Source organism: Meleagris gallopavo, chromosome 20 (genome assembly GCF_000146605.3).
Source record: "Meleagris gallopavo isolate NT-WF06-2002-E0010 breed Aviagen turkey brand Nicholas breeding stock chromosome 20, Turkey_5.1, whole genome shotgun sequence".
NCBI lineage: Eukaryota > Metazoa > Chordata > Aves > Galliformes > Phasianidae > Meleagris > Meleagris gallopavo.
This window is the reverse complement of record NC_015030.2, coordinates 7,639,064-7,660,940: the sequence shown is the minus strand read 5'-3', so window position 1 is coordinate 7,660,940 and position 21,877 is coordinate 7,639,064. Positions and strand designations below refer to the sequence as shown.

The following is a 21,877-nucleotide window of genomic DNA, read 5'->3' as shown; positions in this document are numbered from 1 at the left end:
AAAAAAAGTTGTAAAAAATGCTTAAAATATCTTCAGTGGCCCAGTAACTGTCAGAAAATTGTGAGTCATTAATAGCTGCAGGCAGAAATGAAGGACAACAGCTGCTTAAACACCAACATAAACCAAAATTCAGAGGACGAAGGAGATTTTTTGCTGTTTGTCCTTTAATTGAAATTTTTGTTGGGGGCAACATAGGGTTCATTGGGGCTTCTCTTAACTATTAGTCAGCAAAGTGAATTTCCTCTCTTTCGTTCTGACTCCTAAATTTACCTGTGTGGTGGTAATTCTAATGTAGGTGTATGAAAATTAATAATAATTTAAAAAAAACACCCATAAAGTTTTTCAGAAATACCTTTTAAAGTGCAGCATCTCATGTCTGTGTGTTGAAATAGGAGCTCCTATGCCTGGCACATTTTGGCAGCGGGCTGCTTCAGGCCTGTCTTCTCATGGGAAGAGTTTTTCAACCATTATTATTTAGTAATCTTTTCTGGTAATACACTTATTAGTGTTCTGTAGAGATGACCTTAGCAGTTGATTTAAAACAAACAAACAAACAAAAAAACAAGATGGTATCCTTTGGAATGGGAAGTGAATATGTTCTGATATACACATTCTTTTTTTCTTGAGTTACCAGACTCAAATATGACTTACAAAATCCAGAGTAAAAATTAAATAATCCCTATTTAGGCAGTGTATTTACTTAAAGAGATTAGATAAAGTATGATCAGAAAGGTCCTACTGCACTTGACATTTTAGTAAGATTATAAGTATTAAAATTAAGGTTATTAATATCATTTCCCCGTTTGTACTTGAAAGGTGACATTTTTTGGGCAAACTTTTTAGTTCAAGGTTGGAAAAATTTAATGTATAGTAAATACCTTTAATGCATTGTTTTACTACGTAATACTTCAGAGTTTTGGTGTAGAATACAGTAGTAGTGTTTCTTAGTCAGTAGAGCTATGTAATGTTCTATCATTGAAATGGTTTAGATCTTTCAAATTAAAATCATCTTTCCGCGTCAAAGAATGATCTACACTCAAGCATTCTTCTAAGAATTCTGACTTTCTTTTAAGGTGTTTGAAGTAGTGGAGCGTGTTGAGGAGCTAAGAAGAAAATGGCCTGTTGCCTGGGGCAAGTTGGATGATGGCAGTATAGGTGTTGTGACACCTTATGCTGATCAAGTGTTCAGAATTCGGGCTGAACTTCGGAAAAAAAGGCTGTCTGATGTCAGTGTAGAGAGAGTGCTGAACGTTCAGGGTAAGTAATGGTTGTATGTCTCAGTGATGTGATAAAGAAGTTAAAATGTGACTGAAACTAAATATGATGTATTTAAACACTTACAATGGTCAGAACAAAAGGAGACCTGTGATATAGCCAATGAAACTGGTGTATCAAAATGAAAGTGGCAGATATACTGGTTAGATGTTTTTCCAAACAGAATTGCAAAATAATAAACTCATGGATATATATTTTTCAAAACTAACTTCAAGCTAATTTCAAGAATAGACTTACTGAAAACTGTTTTTACTGTAAAGAAAAAATAATTCCAAATAAAAGTGTAACAAAGCTTTAGCCTCAATGTTTTTCTGGTTTTCTGTTTATAGAACAGAATGTAAAAAGAGGTCCACAAACATAAGTCTCTTGGATCACATTGATAACGTAAGAATTTTGTGTAGGCATGGCCTGTTGCTAGGTTGCACTGTTAGTAAGGGATAAGCAAAGGAAGATAAGAAACTGAGTGACAGTGAGTGGTGTGCTCTGTTTTTTTTTTTTTCATGGCAGTTATCATGAATTGTAGAGATTTGCTCAATATATAAGGAGAAAGTCCAGAGCAATTTTTTTTTTAAAGGTAGAATACATAAGTGCATGATTCGTTATTGGCTGAATAGAAGTACTGTAAAGGTGATTAGAATTTCAGAAAGTTCAGGAGTGATTAATTTTGAGATGAAAAATTATTTTTTTTATACAGGAAATATTCTTGTAATAGAAAATGCTATTTATAGTGCATCTTCTAAAAATTTTACATCTTATTATTCTTGCATAAAGCCCTTCGTGTGAAGGGTAGCTATCATTTCTTCAGAATATCTAGGTGTGAAGTCTGGCTGGCAAGAGAAGTGGTCTGATTGTCTTAGCAGCAGAAATAGCTAAATTAGCTGACCTCCTTTTTTTTTGCTTTGTTTTTAGGAAAACAGTTCAGAGTGTTGTTTCTCAGCACAGTACGAACACGGCATACATGCAAACATAAGCAAACCCCAATTAAACGGAAAGAGCAGTTACTGGAGGATTCAACAGAGGACTTGGATTATGGTTTTCTGTCTAATTACAAACTTCTCAATACTGCCATTACAAGAGCACAATCCTTGGTAGCTGTGGTGGGAGATCCCATTGCTTTATGTTCCATTGGAAGATGCAGGTATATTTTTTATTTGTTATGTATGTTCCTTCGTTAATCAGAACTTAGAAATGCTAGAAAATATGTTTCATCTATGACTGATGGAATCAGTAAAACAATGGATGTTCTTTTAGGTGTCAAGTAAGATGTTATTATATTTTAAATACTTAAAATAACTGCATAATGATATTTAAACTCTTCACACTTATGCCCACTAAAATACCATAAAGATGGCAAAGCATTTGTTGTATTCCCAACTCTTGCAAAGATTTGAACTTCGGATTTACTTTTTATAGATCTAAGTGAAGAAAGGTGAAAAAGAAATGTAAGCTGTGTTGTTAAGGATACCAAGCTCTTGTTCTTCAAAGATTTCTTTTTCAGTGGAGGACCGGAAATGTTAAGATGATCAGAGATAAACCCTAAGGCTTATTTTTTGGAAGAGGGGAAACACTGCACAGACTGCATTATTATAATACAACTAAAAATATGTATTACTCAGTTGTTACATCTACATTGTATTCTGCTTTCCTGACCAAGTACTGAAAATGGAGGTGGTTTTCAAAGGTTAGAATTGAAAAGCCCAGGTGGAATCCAAACCGTTGATTACTGTATTTATGAAATGTAATCTGTATTTAACTACTTATCTGCTAGGGAAATATCAAGAGTGTCCATATGTTACTACAGTAAGCTGCTCAAAACTACTAATAACATCTTACTAAAAGTGAAATAAGAGTTGTGGTTTTATTTCATTTTTCCTATTATCTGCTTGTGTTTCAGATGTGATTTAGTTTAGCTGATCAGAGAGAGCTCTTGAGCACTTGACCCACAAATGATGAGTGTCTCTTAGTCTGCTGTTGCAGTCTCTGGTTCATTAACCCACACGGCAGCGGTGCACGACTCAGCTATGGAGTTTGCCATGATGTGCTGATTGAGATTTGTTACTTCTGCTTCAGAATTTAAACTTAGCTGGCAAATTTTCCTTCCCTTCCCCACAGTGATGTTCAGGATGCGCACTGTTACCTAAGACTTGCTGTTAGTTAATCTGCAGTTAGTTTAGCTGGCATCTGGAACCACTGTTGATTCTGTAACTAAGTACAGCTTTTGTGGGAGAATGATCATTTTCTTTATTCTCTCTAACTCCCAGTGGAGATGATGATCTCATGGATTTTCATATAGGCCTGGATGTTGAGGTTATAAATTAGATAGTGAAAAGAGACCTGGTTTTCAAATGTGGGAGCTGGGAAGTTGCTCTGGGTATGGCTCTTTCAAAATACCTCCAGTCGAGCATGCAAAAACTTATGGGGAAAAAAGGTATGGACTATCAGCAGGTACCTGTTACCTAAGTTACAAGAGATTGAGTCTGCCTTTCTAAGACCAGCAGCTGTTTATACGTATATATGCTGTTCAGAATTATAAAACAAAAAAGATAATTAAGAAACCAGAATGACTGAAGCTTTATTAGGACGTAACTCAAGTTTTACTTTTAATATGCCATTGTCTCATATCACTGAATAATTGAACGTTCGCTCTTTGAAAGTAATGCTGGAGGGGCTCAGGCGTACTGTGAGGAGGATGGTTCTTTTTTAGTACAGCAGGAGTAAAGAAGTCTGAAAGCAGTGACATTTCGTTAGGAAAAACAGACCTCAAAAAAGTTTAGAGAGTACTTGAATTTTATAAATATTCTAATACCTGTCAAGATGAGTCAAGACTCTGTAATGATAGTTGTAAAAAGCTTTGTGAAGTATGCCCAGAGTAATCATTACATTTCTGTGTGTTACAATCAGACTAGACAGGGCTGGTTTGGCAGACACTCCCTTTAAACTCCAGAGCACACTGGAAGAAAGAGGCAGCAGTATTTTATTCTCTGTTCTTACACCCCAGTACAAGCGTTCCATGTATAGAGAGACTGCTTGGGGCATTTTAAGCAAAAGTGTTGGGTCCCTGTGGATTTGTGGTACTTGGCAGTAGGTTTGGTGAGTGAATTGATTAATCAGAGAGAGTTCCATCGATAAAGCATCCCAGTGAAATATTTCATTTTGGTTTTTAATCCTTACTTAAAATTTTGCAAGATATATTTGCCTTACAGCAAAATGCAGAAAAAGGGGCATATTGCATCCTGAATTTTAAAAGAGCATTTCCTGCCAATAGGAAATTCCAACAGGAGATGGGAAAACTGTTTTGAGTTCTTAAATATATCAGTAATATTATGATATTCTGGCAAGAAGGGCATTTGTTCTTTTCTGCATAGGGCAGGTACTCAGCAAAGTGTGACACTGCTATTGAGGTTGGTATGCACCAGTCTTTCATTTTGTAGGCTTTGGGAGACAACATGAAGGTAACAGAGCTGATTGGCCAGGCCTTATTACTGACAAGCAAACTATGAGGAGGAACAAAATATGTAACTTAAAAACAAAAAAAATGCTCAGAGCGAAAACAAACTGCACCACATTTCAGCTCAGCAGAATGATGTAATAAAATGAGCATTGTGGTTTTCTTTGTGGCTCTATGAAGATACTTGGGACAAACACTTGTACTGTCTTGCTTTGTGTGGAAATTGTTTGTGTTTAATTAAAGTTCGTCGTCTTTTATTTGACATTTCATATTATACAAAGCAATATTTCATGTATTTATGAATATTATAAAATAACGCCTCTTATTGAGGTTTTTTCTCTCTTAATTTGTGTTGAGGCATGAAAAGTAGAGTTTAGTCAAGCACACTTCGAAGATTATTGTCTTTTTAATCCTTTTAAAAAATAACTTTAATTACACCTGATTTTTGTTTTTATTAAAAGATTAGATCTGACTTTCTCTCTGGAAGTTCTGAGTGATACCTGGTGGTCTTTCTGGCTTGGAACTTCTTACATATGTTACAGAAATCTCTGATGTGCACTGAAACCCACACTTTTGTGTGTCTTCCACCAGAGGACCTCAAAGGCCCTCTGAATGCTTCTGACATGTTAATGTTTGTGACACTGAAGAGCTTCACAAGCACAGACTTGAGAATAGATCACAACTCTCTATTTGTGACTCTGGAACTGAATGATCTGCTGAAATTCATGACATCTTTTTGACATCTTTTACAACTGGAAACCTATACAACCCCTATGACTCCTTGAGCTTTAATTGCTTTTATAAATCAGACACTTTCCAGAATTTTGAGCGTTGTATTTGCTAGTGTTCTGTCTTTTAGAAAAAAATCTGTTAGAATCTATCCATGCTGTTAATATTGTATGTGATACAGACCCAGTGCAGAATCTGATATGCACAGACAAATCCATATGTCCATTGCATTATGCTGTTGGGTTGGGATGGAAGGGTCACGTTGCAGGATTGATGGCTTGGTGTGTAAAATGAGCATATGGGAAAGGTAAAAATTGACTTGGTTGTATAAAATCCATTTTCATTTTAACAGCAGCCATCGAGTCTTACTCTTTTCTATTGTTTCTGAAAATTGTTTCCATAGGAAATTTTGGGAAAGGTTTATTGCCCTATGTCATGAGAATGAAAGTCTCCACGGTATCACATTTGAACAGATCAAAGCTCAGCTGGAAGCTTTGGAGTTAAAGAAAACTTATGTGTTGAACCCACTGGCTCCTGAATTTATTCCCCGAGCTCTGAGGCATCAGCATTCGGCCAATACCACCAAACAGCAGCAGTCACCTCCAAAGGTAAACCTTCACCAATGGTGAACTTTGTCAGGGAGCAGATTGAGAAATCCTGTTGGGAAATGATGTAAAAGGCTTATGGGCAAGTTGTTTTGAGATGGTATCCGTGCAGCCGGATACAAATGCAAATTCTGATGGGATTCTCAGCATTTTCTGAGCATTTTCTACTCTTGACTTAGCAGTAATTTGGGATTGGTAAAGCCTTCTTCCCTTACTAAATATATGCTGTGGCCACTTTGGTGTGTTTGTTGGCTATGTTGCAATAGCCCCAAGGAACTTTGGTTATCAGTCTCAGTCTCCATGGTTGGATAAGCCAATAGAAAGTTCAGAATGCAAGGTGATCCCTATCAGGAGCAACAGGTTGGGGCAGCCAGTGGCAGGGAGCACAAGGAAACAAGCCACAAGCAATTTGATCTGAAAATCACATTTAAAATTCAGGGGCTTGTGTGTGAGATAAGTGTTTAATTTCATTAAAGATACCTTGTAATACAATATAATGCCTGGATTATCTTACTGACAACATCCTCCAGGAGGCCAGACCTCATAGGCATTAAGAGGGCAGAGAGGGGCAATTACCACTCAGCAGTAATTTTCTCAGCTCTTTTCATAAAATCAGGTGAAAAAAGTGATGAAAACAGTCCTTGCTTCCTTAAGATGATAAAGATCAACACTGAATTTTTTAGAGCTGTTTTGTCATGTATTAGTAATTAATTCTATTTTAATAGGTTTTTTTTTGGTAGTTTATTTCAAAATGTATTTAGTTAAAATTTAAATAAATAGTCTTTAGAGAGGCAACTAAAATGCAGGCTGCCAGATTTTGTGAGGAATTCTGTTGTACACAAAAGAAGAAATGCATTTTTGTTGCAAACTATTGAAATTCATTTAAATTTTCACTTTTTTTTTTTAACTTCAACAATACAAAACAGAAAGCCTTCCCTTTAGCAGTCCTTCCTAAAAGAAATTTTGTAAGCAAGAACATTTGGCTTCATCATCAACATGCATTACTCCCCGAAACAAACGTCTTTCTGAAGCATCCAGGGATGTGTCAAAACAACACACTTACAGAAAAACAAAAATTAAGAAATCCTTTATGCATTCTCATGAATGCTACAGCTTTGAAGGCTCTTTTTTTTTTTAGTGTCACTATGGGGTTATTTGAAAATGCAGGTATAGTAGTCTTGTGAATAGACTTACATTTTTTTCTTCCAGTTTGTTAGTAAACTAAGCACATGTGCTATAGAAATCAGAAGGCACACTTTGAATGAACTGGCACTGTAATTTCCATTTAAGATCTGAAGTGTTTTAACCACCTTGATCGTAACGATAATGAAATCTCTTCCCTCTGAGTGCAACTGGCAGCTCTCACGTGCAAAACCAGACAAAGTGTGCAGATAGTATTCCAGTGTTACAGAAAATGACTGTGCTAAGTGATACATTTCCCTTTGCTGAAGTTGTAAAAGCAAGCAGTTAGCTGAGCTCATTTCCAGCCTTGGAAATGCAGTGTTTAACATATGAGGATGAAAGGCTAAAATCCTCATGCTGATGTGTTTTATACTGAGAAATGAGAACAGTGTGTAAGACATCGTTTTGTGTTGGTTTTATGGACATCCATTGCAGCTCAGGGCCATCAGAACTATTAAAAGAAAAAACAAAAAGGCAAAGCCAGCACCTCCCTTTCCCAACACAGAAATGGTCTCAGTTCATTTACCTTCATCCACGTGATACGGTTACATCCTGAAGCTCCTGCTGGACAGGACAGCTATTCAATCAAATGTGTATAATTTACTGTTTGGGTTTTAAAAATATGGCCCTTATAAAATACAAATGTGGTAGGCAGAACAGACATTCGTTGTGCTTCTGCACATCCAGCTTAATGCTAACTGACAGCATAACAGGTACAAAAATGCTTTGTTTTAGCCAGGAGTGATTGTTAAAGAACGTAGCTTCTCTAAGGTTTATTTTAAATTGTCTATTCACTAAAGGGAACAAGATTCAGATTTCTTTAAAGTACTGTAATATAACGAAAAGTAATTATTACTTTATTTTTCAATAATTCATTTTAAAAAGGGGAGGAAATCCAGAGACCAGTTCTTTAATCTAGTTTATGCATGAGTCAACACTGTCAAACAACCTGTCTTGGTACCCTGACTAATTTGCTCAGACTGCTGGAAAACTGCCTAGACTTATCTCCTGGGCAAGAAAAGTTTTACAGCATCAAAGGGTCTTTACATTTATTTTAAACTTGTGAATGTAATTAGGTCCAGATTAAGTAAGGTATTCCTATTCCTCAAAGTACTTAAGAGCATACAGATATTTGAATATGTGCTCATAGTTTATGAATATTCACTTCTTACTTGATGCTGTAAACTCATCAGCTCCGGAGGGGTAACTCAGTTCTGTTAGCCTCCTTTTCTAATGCACATTTCATCAAGGACAAACAAATTCCTTGGGGTGCTCTGGTTCTTTATTACAGTTCTGGGGGAGCAGTGGCAAAAGTGCAGAGGCAGGTAGGGAGGGAGGGCGATATGGGGTAGGGAGGCAATTTCTAAGGAAGTTGAGCGTGCAGTTGCATAAGACTGGTGGCTGCTTTGGCTCCAAGGTTCTTGATCTGGAGCCTGGAGAAGAACATAGATTATGCTTCCACTGAGAACTGCCACTGAAAAGGGGTACTGAGGGTTTTGCATTTGATTCTATTCACTTGAAATAAAAGCAAAGCTTATTTTAATTTTCAGTCTGCAAAGCATTACTATTACTGTTTTTCCCCTTTAAAGGGCAAGGTCCATCATCATAACCAGAATGACCATTTCCCACCTGATGGAATTGGTAAGTATGTGCTATAATAAGGAATTTTTCCGAGCTTGTGCTGATTTGGCTTCAGTCAGGTTGATAGTAATTTGCCATGAACAGAGTATCTGATCTGCTCTCTATTTGAAATCCATTTACTTCTTGCATGCTCTTGGGAAACCAATTGTAGACTGTTAAGTGTACATCAGGTATTTCCCAGGTTGTCCCCTTCCAGATATTATATGAACTAACTTTTTAGCTTTATCATAGTATAGATTGTGGACTGTTTAAAAGAAAAAAAAAAAAAAAGCTGTTTGACAGTCATTATGCAAAATATTATACCACCACTGTGTTTGTACTGACAAAAGATAGGACATACTATTGTATGCAGTGTTACGTATTTGGAACTTATGTTGGACTGTCACATATCCAGATAGTACTGAACACACTTGCAAGATAGCATGCAGCAGCTGAAAAGTTGTGTTATTAATTTAAAAGGGTGTTAATTTAAAACTTGCCTTCCCTGCTGAAGAAAGGAGGATGGTTCTGTTATGATGCAGTGTCTAGCAACTACTGCTACTGTCAGCATATGTAACTGGCTTGGGACCTTCTTTTTATAACACAGTTACCAGTGACCTGTTATTCTGTATCTCAACTTATATTTTCTGCCTCTTCAAATTTCTGGCATAATTTACAGGATTTAATATATGACTAATACTTTTTCTCAGTATGTCAGTTCTGTGTTGTTGGTGTTGCCTTTGTTGCTATTAGTATGAAGAAAGAAATAGATGCCATGTTCTTTTAGTGTGTATACATGTATCTTTTCTTTTTTTTCCAGTTCAGCCCAATCCTTCTGTTCTAATAGGAAATCCTATCCGAGCATTTACTCCTCCCCCTCCTCCTCTGGGACCTCACCCCAACCTGGGGAAATCTCCAAGTCCTGTTCAAAGGATAGATCCACACACTGGGACAAGTATTCTATATGTACCTGCTGTCTATGGAGGAAATATGGTCATGTCTGTGCCTTTGCCTGTAAGAATTCATTTCCTTTATTTTTCCCCCCACACCTCCACAACATTTATTTTATGTACAATAAATCAAGTTATTGAATATCAGTTACTGAATATTTTGCTGCATGTTCCAACACTTCACCTCAAATTTATCTCCTTAGCTGACTCGACAGAGTGACTGTGCAGAGGACCACCCAAAACTGAAGACTTAAAACTGTTGTTCCCACAAATAACTCCAGACAACCTAAAAGCAATTTCATGTTAATGTAATTTGGCTTATTTTTTTCAGCTACAGACATAGGCACACCAGTGGGATCTCTCATCTGACTTGAGATACCTGCATGTGAATTAATTGCCTAGTCCAGTTCTTAATCATTGGAGAGATGTGGGCAATTCAGAGCAAGCTCCATACTGTTTAAATTGCCTGTTTTGGATGTCTGTAATGCAAGCTGTCTGAAGTATAGTGATAAGAAAAATAAGCATTCTGGGATGTTTTCCCCTTCCAGAAGCTCACAGTGAACTCGTTTCCTCTTCAGTCCCTTTTCCTCATAGCAATTGGGAGCAAAGTGAAGATCTGTAATCAGGTCTTTTGAGCTACACTTTGTATGGAATTTTGCACTGCATCTAGAATTAGTCTACCAAAGCTTGTGCAAGTTAAAGAAGCAGTCTCTGATTTAATTCTAGCCTTCACAGTCCCATATTTTGGGAGGAAAATGGGGAGGAAAGAACAATGGCTGCAAAAACATGGCATAACATGTATGCGTTATCTGTAGGATGGGCATGGAACCCACACATGCATATGTGTTTAGTTCTATTCAGAAATCTAAGTATTTGTATACATTTCACTGTTGACTACTTGAGTCTTCTACTGAAATGTAGGTTATGGTCCCTGTGTAAAGGACTTGCTGTAGGAACTCTGATTTCAGATGCAAGTTTTGAATCGACTGGCAGATTGGTTTCTGTTTGTTTTTTTTCCTTCACTAGGTCAAGTAATTTGCCTTTTTCCTAGCTTAGTGGAAACCTACATTTGATGGATAAACTTAAATGCAACAAGAAGGCAAGCAGCTGTATCTTTGTCATGCTTGCTCTCATTGTGTTAATATCAAACTGAGATAATTTGAATTTTTTCTTTTATTGTTCCAAGCTTAATCTATTTTCATGTATTTCGAACTAAAAGAAATGTATTAGAAATAAGTATTTTGAGCTCACCTTCTCTGAGGATGGACCTTTTAGAATATTTAAGTAGGAAGACTGAGATACTAATGAGGACAGCTGCTCTCAAAGAGAAAATTATTGGATATGATTTAAGGTTGTGTAGATACAACTGCAGCCCAAATCTAAAGTTCAGAGTGCATATTTCAAGGGCAAATACAAATTTTAAAAAAAGAATTGCTTGGAAGTCATTACACTTGGAAATAACTAAGATCTGAGGTAAAATGTGTTTATGTTCGTGTAAGATAAAATGATCTCTTTTCTTAATTTAAGGCTGTTTCCATATCTAATGTAAAAACATGGGGAGTCTAGTTGTGTTCTGTCATCAGTAAAAAGGATACTTTGTCAGCCTGAGTGTTGGTAATTCCTTTCCTAGCACTCTCCTCTTACTCATCTATCTATTTGCCTTCTTTTAATAAATTCCCTACAGGGCAAGATGGAACTAATTTGATCCAGAGCTGCCATCCTTTGCATTCCTTATAGGAATGAAATTTAAAATCTAGTAAAGTTTCCTGACTTCTTTAACATACTTTCAGGAAGTGGATTTTACTTCAAATAAGTAGGAAGACAATCTGCAAAGATGTGTCATGTAGCATAGAGTGGCCCTCCGTGCGGATAGTCGGTTCTACCAGTAGTCCGGTTAACTTCCCTGTGTCTTGTGGGTGTGGAGGTACAGTATGCCCACTCGTTCTGTGTTACAAGACTTACAGCACTGGGTGATTAAAGGACCATAAGGAGGTCCTCAGGTTAAAGAGTTCTCTCTCTGTTCCACCTCAGACCTACAGCCCAATCTCTCCTCAGCTACCAAGAGAAAGAGCTTTGTTTTACTGAACCCCTGGATACTTATGAAGAGAAAAACAGAATATAATAATTATTAAAATGTAATTTGTCCATCAAACTTTTCTGTCTTAGTCTTAGCAACACTGAAGCCAGAATGGATTTCAGTACAATAATTTGTACAAGGGATAGTCCTCTAAACCCTTTACTTTTTGCTCCTTGCCACTAGGCTCTCATTATTGCTCTCCCTTTTAGTTACCTGTAGCTGTGTGTTAGTGTGTCAGGCCACCTGATGTGTGGCAAGCTGCTTTTCACTGGTGTCATATAAATGTGCTTGTTACATTACTTCCTTTAATGAACCTTAACAGGTTGCATTTTTATTTTTTTAATTATATAGGTACCATGGACGGGGTATCAGGGTAGGTTTGCAGTTGACCCTCGAATCATTACTCATCAAGCAGCTATGGCATATAATATGAACCTGTTACAGGCACATGGGCGTGGGTCTCCTATACCTTATGGCTTGGGACATCATTCACCAGTTAGTATAGGACAGCAGCAGCAACTTCAGCATCCAGACAAGGAGCAACATGAGCAAAGTCGAAATGGTGAGTATTTGAAATTCCATTGTAAATTAGTTTTGTTTTCAATAAGCTTGTAACTTAAGTTGGGTGTTATGCAAAGGATTTCTTCCTTTCTTTCTGCCTTTTAAGTGAAACTGAGGAATATGCAGCGTTAGGGAAACAATCAGTGTTTTACCAGTAGAAATAGAATAATTCAAATACTGTGGCATTCGAAAGAGGAAGCAGTCAGAACTTGTTGGGAAAAAAAGAGGTGGGAAGATCTGTTTCAGTTCTGCAGTCCAGTGATAACTGCAAATAACATCAGCACCAGTTAAGTTGGAAGAACAATTAATTGAAAATTAGTGAAAAAAACTCAGAGATTAGAGGAAAAGATATTTGTGTAAATTGTTACATTTCTTTGTTACTGTAAATGCTATACTGATAACTCTAAATCTTCCTCTATTTCGAAAACAAACTTCCATTGTAACTAGTTAGTACATTTCTTGAATGTTCTTAGGTAAAAGTGAAGGCACTGCTGGACCTGAAATCAATAAAATTCGGACACCTGAGAAAAAACCTGTAGAATCTAAGCAGGTTGGTTTGCCATGTTCTCTTTTAATATTCCTTTTTTTTATAGATACTGTTCTGATCTTTTTTTTATAAGAGGGGCTGTCAGTCTCGTTCTGACTTCCTCATACTTTTATTTTTCAATAATTAGAATAGTGACAGTAGAATTTGTTACCTTCCTTCAAGAAGGGAAAAGAATTTAAATTCATTAGAGGACAGCAAGGAATTAAATTGATGGCTAGATATGTCTACTGTGTAATGAAGAATATATTTGCTGTTAAATAAAGAAAATAATAGTTCTGTGATGTGTAATGTGCTCCCCTCCCATCATACTGTAGGAGTTTTATAGACTTTATTCACTGTTAAATGGCTTTATTCATTGCTGACGTTGTCTTTTGTTGATTAGGTATATTTTCTGAGTTCTTCTCTTCTCTTTTTCTAGGTTGACTTAGATGCAAATTCTCAGACGAGAAGCCCGGAATCACGTTCCAATGTTGCTTACCCTAATGCTAAATTTCATCGTAAAGATAATCTTAACCCCAGGCAGCTGAATCTACATCTCACCCCACCCCACTCGCAGTATGCAGTTCCCAATCGCCACTTCCAGCACCTGTCCCAGATACCAAGGCAGCCATATCCTCTGCAACAGCAGCAAAACCTTTTAAGTCAACAACAAAATCATTTGCCTGAACAACAAAACCAAATGCCACCACAGCAAAGCCAGGTAGTTCAGCAGCATAATCATTTGAACCAACAGCCTCCACAACCTTCGCAGCTTTCCCCTGCTTACCAGGCAGGCCCTAGCCAATCTTTTTTTAATAACCCAATTCCCCACCGACCACATTCTCCTGCTGTAGATGCTGTGATTTCAGAACAACACCCCCCACCTATGTTACAAGAAGTCAGTAATCCTTTGAGGCCTATTGCACAGCACAACCCTGTTCTGCCAACCCACTTGAACAACTTCATTGAAGAGAATCCATCAGGAATGCCCCTAGGGGACACTTTAGGTAGGTGACTTTTCTTTATTTAAATTCGGTGTTCAATTATAACGACATTGAAGTGAAAATGAAGGAGTTATTTACCTTTCCAGGCATATTGCTCTGAATTGGGTCATTGTTGGGTTAGTTTCCATAAGTAATGTCATTGAGCATAATTTGCTGCTTAAGGCATGTTTGAATATTCAGCCCTTTATTAGAAGATTCATGTTTATATGATTTTCCTTATAATTTAAATAACCAGGTTATACACTGCATTGCAGTTAGTTGACAATAGGCCTTGAAATATGCTGTATAAAAAGTATTTTTTCCTGACATAAAAATCTTTTTTTCTCTTAAAAAAAATAAAAAGGGCATTAGATAAATTTTTTTTTAAAACTATTTTTATAGATCGTATGCATGGAAATGTAGCTTTGGAAACAATAAGGCAGCAGCAACAAGCCAGGTTACAGCAATGGAATGAACATAATGCCTATCTCAGTCAAGGCACAATTCCATATCAACACCATCACCATCCTCATCTACCACATCTTCCTCAGCAACCAATTGGATTGCATCAACAGCAGCAAGTTAGGGCAAACTGGAAACTTGCCAGTAATACAGAAGATGAAACAGAGGCAACATATTCAAGGTATTTGTTTACTGAGTCATCAGAGCTTGTATAAAATTGAGCAGTAGGCACCTATCTGTAACACTGTGATCTGGTACAAGGCACTGAAAGGTATTGCATTTTGCTGCTGTTATTATGAAGGTTGAAATAGTTGGCAGGCTGACTTGCATCTATGCTTTTGTTATATGTTATGCTTTATTCTGTTTATTGGATCATAATGAAGCTGTAGCGCTTTTTTTATTTGTCACTAAAACTGTAGTGAAGAAAATACGTTTATGGAGTATCTCAGTGTTGTATTTATAGAGTGAGTATGGCAAGAGGGTAAGATCTTGTGCTTTTACAAGTGGTATCTGAGAGTAGTTAAGGCCTGCTAAGTTGCAAATTCTTCAGATTGAATTAGTCTTAAAAATATTGGACTTCTGTGCTAAAAAACCAAGCCCCTGCCCACAACACTTCTCCCCAGTCAAATCCAAACTTCTCTTCCTTTTTAAAAAGCCTTTGCTTTTAAAGAGGATTAAAAAAATATGCTTATTCTTGAGATGCAGCATTAGGGGGCAAGAAAGAAAGCTGTTGAGCATAAGACAAAAAAAAAAAAGTTCCTGTGGCCACCAGCTTTAATCACATATGTTGTAAAGGCCAGATTTTTAAATTGCCTCTGTTTACTGTCATCTCCCACTGTGCTTTGTTTTCCATCTGGTTTGTTATAGCCATAGTAAAGCCTGTAAATGCTCTCTTACCTGACTCCGTAAAGTACTGAACTGTATATTCCCCACCTTTTGAAGAAGTTTGGAAATGTACAAGTGAGGGAAATCCCTGATTGTTGTGGTTTTTACCTTTTAAAGAGTTAAAATTTTCCTTTAACTGTGTGAAGACTTTTGTATAATAAAGCAGGAAATCCTTACTTTGGTTGTCTCCTAAGAGATAACAAAAACTTGATTCTTCTGACTGAAAAGGAAATCTCAAGAGTTATTAAAATTTTGAGTTGCTTCAGGTGGGTATTTCATCCAATTAATCCTCTTGTGCCTAATTTCTGATTGCTCACAGTCATACCTTTTGAAGTTAGGGTCAGCTCAAAGATGAGTGTATTTAAATCCAGTGTTTTGTGCTTTGAGTTTTCTCAGTCTCAAAGAGTGGGATTTTAGAAAAAACACCTTTTCTTGATACATTTATTCTGTCAATACAGATTCCAGGATTTGCTCAGAGAACTGTCACACCGTGATCAAAGTGAAAGTCGGGACTTAGCTGAAATGCCACCCCCTCAGTCAAGACTGTTGCAATATAGACAAGTTCAGCCCAGAAGCCCACCAGCACTCCCTTCTCCTTCCTGCAACTCTAATCACAGTGGTCACTTTCCTAACTTCACTGAAAACAACAGAGACATTGAAATCCCCAGTAACCCAGCATTTCAGCAGCATTTACCCCAAATATACAATCCCCCTTTCTCAATGCCATCTGAACACATAACCCCATCTCCCTTGAAATACCTGCAACCTGATGGATCGTGGACTTATGCTAACCTACAGCAGAATCACCTAATGGGGCAGGGCTTTCATTATGGTATACCTCCATTGCCCCATAGGTCACAACAAAACCCTTTTATACAAATACAGAATCATCAGCATGCAGTCGGTCAGGAGCCATTTCATCCACTCACATCTCGAGCAGTATCTGCTTCTTCGCTCCACAGCTTAGAAGAGGTAGGCGTTTTTGTCTGCTTATGCAATTGTTGTGTCATTTTAATATCAAGTTATATTTTGAAATGGTCATGAATGCAAAAAATGCCTCATGTTTTAAAAGCTTCACAACAGGGATTTCTTTGAGGTCGAATTTTCTTCGAGTCTTCTGTTTACCCTTTGTGTATTTGTGGTTCTCCTCATTGCAGGTATAAAGGTTTTTCTGCTTAATGGGAGGTCTTTGGCTTTTTGAAGGTTACCAGAAAGAGAGGGAAGGGTTTTTGGGGGCCTTCTGTTCTTTTTTTTTCTTTTCAATCGTTGTTCAGTTATCTAGTCATTTGTCTGGAGTGCAAATGAACCACACCTCAAGTGAAAACCCATGAAATGATTCTCTGGAAGGTCAGCATGGATCAGCTAGCCACTTGTCTTACTGCTAAATTGAACGTGTATGTTTTCATACTAATTTGAGACCAAAAACAGTACTTTTTTTTTATAAACATGGTATAAAGCTTGATTTAATAAGTCCCACCTGACCTGAATTAATTCTGTCTAAAGCCATTCTGTGAATTTTAGGGACTTGGTGTTGCATATCAATGCAGGGATATCCAGCTGTGTAGCACGAATCCTGGTCCAGCACAGACCTGCTACCAAAAACTGTGTCAGTCCCTCTCAGTCCTTTTTGTTCTGCATTTTCGTGGAGGTGGTGTCATTTGATTGGAGACTGTGAGCACATACAGCTAGGTCAGATTGTGTTTTGGACAGAAATTTTTAAACCCTGTTGGAATCCAGAGTGCTAAGGGGTGTATGGCACACAGATGGGGAGTGCTGGAGCCTGGCTGCATTAAAGGAGGGGCAGAATTAATACTCTCAGATAATCTTGGACCAACTGCATGTGATCAAATATTTTTCCATAAAATTAAGTGGCCTGTTCTGTGATACACTTCTGTGAGGGTATTTAGGGTAGCTATGGTATCTGTGCTCATTGCTGTCCAATGTAATACATACTTCATTGCCTTTTGATTTCTGGAAATAGAAAAAATCTTTCTGTTTATGTGCCTGAGAAAAATACCTAAAATTGAATTCTGGTGCATCTTACAAATTTTTGTCTTCTGCAGATCCACAGAGGTTAATGCAGTCCTCAGGCCCAGCTAGAGCTGTAGTAAGATTTGGATTTATAGGCATTTAGAAATTCTTTGTCTCAGTCCATTAAGCTATATCACCTTGTATAAAATCTAATACTTTGTGACAGCATTTAATGCCATCAGTACAGCGGGACATAAGAACAATGGCTCTTCAGCAGTAAACTATTAAATATTCCTACAGAGTTTGTGACAGCTCCTGCTATCTGAAGACAAATAGATTGAGTCTTTATGTAATCAGAGCAAATTCATTTTATTTCTTATTTCTTTCTCATTTCTTCTTCCTTTGAAAATGTGTGACAGAAATGCAAAATGTTGTAAAGGTGTTACAAGACAGAACTTGCTTGTACAGTTTTCAGGAGGGCTTGAAAACTTTTCATGTGTATAGTTAAGCCATGTTTGAATATATCAAAGGGAATACAATCGTAGAGGTTGGAAAAGTCCTGGCTTGTGCTCAGCCAAGTGCTGACCAACACTGCAGGGTCTTTTGCAGCCAGCCAACTTTCCAGCTGCTGCACTTTGACTTTCCAATCACTTACCAAAAACATGAAGTTGACCACTAAACTTAATAAAAGGAAGGGCTTTTGGCATTATTCCAGGCTATAACTTAGAAATTTTGCTTCTACTGACGTTATAGGGTATCCAAATGTTATTTCCTTGATGTACTGTAGTTTAGACGTTGTGATAGGAGCACACTGCTTTTACCTGTTTTGTAGGTGACACAGCAAATTGGTGCATTGCAAGCAAGTTATTTGGTACTTCTCGGCTCGTTTTTTGACATTTCATTAGAATGTTTGCATTTCCACTTCACTGAGTGCTTCCATGATTTTTCTGTAATTTGTGCCCTTCCTAGCACAGTGCAGAAGGAAGCAAATGCTGTTTTTGTTTGTTTTTAAATAAACTATAATGCAATTGGCTTACTTGGAGTCCTGAGAAAGCCTAGTGGTTCTTTGAATCTTGAAACCAACAAGTTAATGGAGATTCTGCCACTTTCATTTACGTGATCAAGAGGATTTTCGGAAGGAAGTAATTTCTATGGTTTGAGATAAAATTCAATTCTTTGCATTGTTTTTCTTGAAGTTGTGCACTTGTCCAGAGCCTTTGTTCTGTGTGCGTGTACATGAAATCAAGTGTACATCTGTATTTTTTTAAACTCTGGACCTTGGAATTGAATTGGATCATGCTCTCATATGTTTTTGTGCTTCCTTTCTATCTTGTGTAAATGCTGAGTGTCTTTCTCATCACTCTGAGACACATTTCCTGTGTAGGAGTGTAAGATATAAGGGTTGATTAAAAAAATAAAAAAAGAAAAGAAGGAATCTTAGTTAAAGTGCTTTACACATCCTCCATCTGTTTTGTGTGGCTAAAGTACATCATCTGTCTACTTGCATACAACATATATTATACAACATATTTGAAATGCACTAGTTTTTTTCCTAAATACGCTTTTTTTTTTTTCTTTCAAGACATGGAATGGAAAAAAGTTGGAGTGGAAAAATGGCATTTGCTACACAAAGTTGAATAAAAGGACCAAAGGGTCTTTTTTATTGTTTTTCTCTTTTGTCTTTGCAGTATGAACCAAGAGGACCAGGCAGGCCGTTGTACCAAAGAAGAATTTCCTCTAGTTCAGTCCAGGCTTGTTCTGAAGAATTAAGCACTCCTCAAGACAGTCTTGGTCAGTGTAAAGAGCTTCAGGACCACAGTAATCAGTCATCCTTCAACTATTCATCACCTGAGTTGTGGGTAAACTCCTCCTCATCTGCCCCATACCCAAACATTCCATGCAATGGAGCCAACAGAGCAGTTCCACACCGGGAGTTGTTAGGTAGGTACAGACTCAATCTTTGCTTCTCTCTCCACTCCGTTAAGTAGACTATTTAGGTTAAGTTCTTTTGTGCTAAGTTAAAAGATTCAAACTCGAGGCACATCCTTCGTACTTTCAATGGATAATGAAGGATCTGAATGCATGATATTATTATATAAGATGTCCATATATAAGGGACATCAAGGGTGGTGTCCATTTCTGGCGTTGTTCTGTCGACTCTGGGGTCACTGACAGGAAGAGCTCAGGAACCCTAACGTGATTATGTTGGGATCTGTTGATACCACCTTTTGTTGCTTTAATGAACAGATGAAGAACATGTTAATGAGTAAAATCCTCAGAGGAAATACCTGTAAATATAAAGTGACTTACCTGCATGTTTGCTGTCCAGTAATAAATGCTAAAGTAAAGGGACAAGTTTTGACTGGTACCTGCATTTCCTGTAAATGTGTTCTCTGTTCTGGTTAAGCATGATTTCTGTTTTGTAGATACATGCGTATACAGTGTTGTCCTGACCCTAGTCCTTTGTTTAACAGTTCATGGAAACAAATCTCCCATTTTTATGAATGCTGTTCTTTTCTGCATTTGCAGCTCTCTATGGTGATAATATTTACAGGCCAAATGGGCTTTGTAGTGCTGGAAGTTAATGACTAGTAACTGCAGTGTTTCTGGTTACTGTTATTTTTATATCCATGGGATAAAAAATCCACAAGAATGAGAAGCTGTGAACTGGTCCTGTGTCTGTATTCACTGCCTGGGAGTGAGCACTCGTGGCACCAGACAGTTCAAGGACTCATATTCCCTGTACATCAGAAGTGGCTGTGGCTCAGCTATTCAGTTCTATCAGCTTGGATTTGTGGAGAGTGCAGAGAGAGCTGCTATGAATCGCTTGGTGTTGTTATAAGCAGGCACTTCTCAAAATTGCAATTCGAGAGCTTGATTTGCAGAGTTCTTTTTCTTGATAGGAAGATAGGAATTTAAGTTCTTGTTCAATATGTGGGTTTTTTTTTTTGTTTTGTTTTCCGTATTTTCATCTCTTCCATGCCTCATTTTCACCTCTGGCCGTACTTGTTGGTTTTCTTCTCTTAGTGCTTATCTGAGGGGGCATTTTGGTGGTCTGTGAGTATGTTGTTGTTCTGTGGATATGCTGTTGTTTATTTCCTGGCTTTTTTCTTAGTTTTGTTTCGAATCATAGCAACCTTAGTAAAAATGTTTTGCTTATGTTCTTTTCCCATTATTCTTCTAAGGCATTTTTGAGTACTTCATCAAAAACAAAAGGGGGAGCACAACCCTTCCAGTGAGAAAAAGAACTGTATACTTCTGGCTTTGTACTCATTTGATCATACATTCTTGTGTGTGCACTTCAAAATAACATTATGAATTTAAAGATGTAAATAACTACAGAATATATCTGCTCCTCCAGTGCTGAGCTTTTTTATCTGTAATAAATACCTGCATTTCAGTGTAGTTTCTCTAGCTGTGTAAGACAGCAGAATTCCCCTGACAAAATTAAGATGCTTCATTAAGATTCCAGAAATCCACTTGAAGGCAATTTTATACCTATGGTTTAAAGAACAGTTTTTTCCTATAGTGAGAAGTTGTTTAATATGGATCAAGAACGTATCAATCAGTGGAAATGCACTTAGACAAAAATATCATTAAGTTGGGTGGCATTCAGAAGGCCAAGCTGCTGCTTGAGAATGCATTACATGTGGTGCTGCAGATTGCAATTTGTGCCTTTTATGGCATAAACCAAGAAAAATGAAATGCTCTTTCTGCTGTCTCCGTGGATGAAATGTCTAAATTAGGGTACATCCCATTCTGAAGCAGCTTACCTTCCATCTGTGCAGTATTGCAGGTTCAGTGTTACCAACTCTGTGTGTGTGCATGGAGAATATCTTCAATGATGTCAGTCTGATTAGCATTGCTGGCAAGGCCATACGAGGGCCAGTAGCTGGGAGTGCAGCTAGGTAACTGAAGAAGAAATTTCCTTGGACAAAGAGGAACTAACTGGAGAAAATTGGTTGGGGGAAAGGTTACCAACAGAGGTAGTTTCTGTACCCCTCTGTGCCCCTTTGAGCTTTCTGAAGTCTGCTATTCACTTGACAGACTCTCCTTTCTCCTTTCCCAGCTCCGCTGAAAACAGTCAAGCCCCCAGAGGAGCACCTGAAGGCTGAAAACATCCAGCTCTCCAATTCCTTCAACTACAACGTGCTGCAGCATCTCGGCCAGTTCCCACCTCTCATGCCCAACAAGCAGATCATGGAATCCAACAGCACCAGCCAGCAGAACGCTGGTGGGAGCAAGCCTGTCATGTCCTACGCAAGTGCTCTGCGGGCTCCGCCAAAGCCCAAACCTCCTCCTGAGCAGACAAAAAAGAATAGTGACCCTTTGTCTTTGTTTCAGGAACTTAGCCTAGGTAGTTCATCAGGTAGCAATGGCTTTTACTCCTATTTTAAATAATCAGATTATTTTTTTTAGAGAGAACTTAATTTTTATTTGTGTCAGTAGATCTAAGATAGTTGGGGCTTCACCTGTAGTTGCAAATATTCCCTTTGTTTATATTAGTAAATATATCCTCACCTAATTGCTTTGCTGCTAGACTTGCAACTAATTTTTTTAAATTGTATTCCATTATTTTGCATTTTTTGATGTGGGTCGTCTT

The 21,877-nt window shown here is 37.6% G+C and overlaps 1 protein-coding gene across 2 annotated transcripts in view; it reads left to right on the top strand.

Moving 5' to 3' along the window:
• The window catches only part of HELZ (helicase with zinc finger), a 57,669-nt gene extending 35,798 nt beyond the window's left edge, over window positions 1-21,871 (top strand). For both annotated transcript variants that reach the window (XM_010721511.3, XM_010721510.3), the window contains exons 20-31: window positions 1,074-1,257; window positions 2,185-2,413; window positions 5,856-6,060; window positions 8,829-8,880; window positions 9,680-9,873; window positions 12,238-12,448; window positions 12,921-12,997; window positions 13,413-13,980; window positions 14,359-14,599; window positions 15,762-16,275; window positions 18,963-19,215; window positions 21,344-21,871. In XM_010721511.3, coding sequence (XP_010719813.1) covers window positions 1,074-1,257; window positions 2,185-2,413; window positions 5,856-6,060; window positions 8,829-8,880; window positions 9,680-9,873; window positions 12,238-12,448; window positions 12,921-12,997; window positions 13,413-13,980; window positions 14,359-14,599; window positions 15,762-16,275; window positions 18,963-19,215; window positions 21,344-21,675 — 3,060 coding nt within the window. In that variant the 3' untranslated portion in view covers window positions 21,676-21,871. The remainder of the gene's footprint in view (window positions 1-1,073; window positions 1,258-2,184; window positions 2,414-5,855; window positions 6,061-8,828; window positions 8,881-9,679; window positions 9,874-12,237; window positions 12,449-12,920; window positions 12,998-13,412; window positions 13,981-14,358; window positions 14,600-15,761; window positions 16,276-18,962; window positions 19,216-21,343) is intronic.
• Window positions 21,872-21,877: the final 6 nt, after the last annotated feature.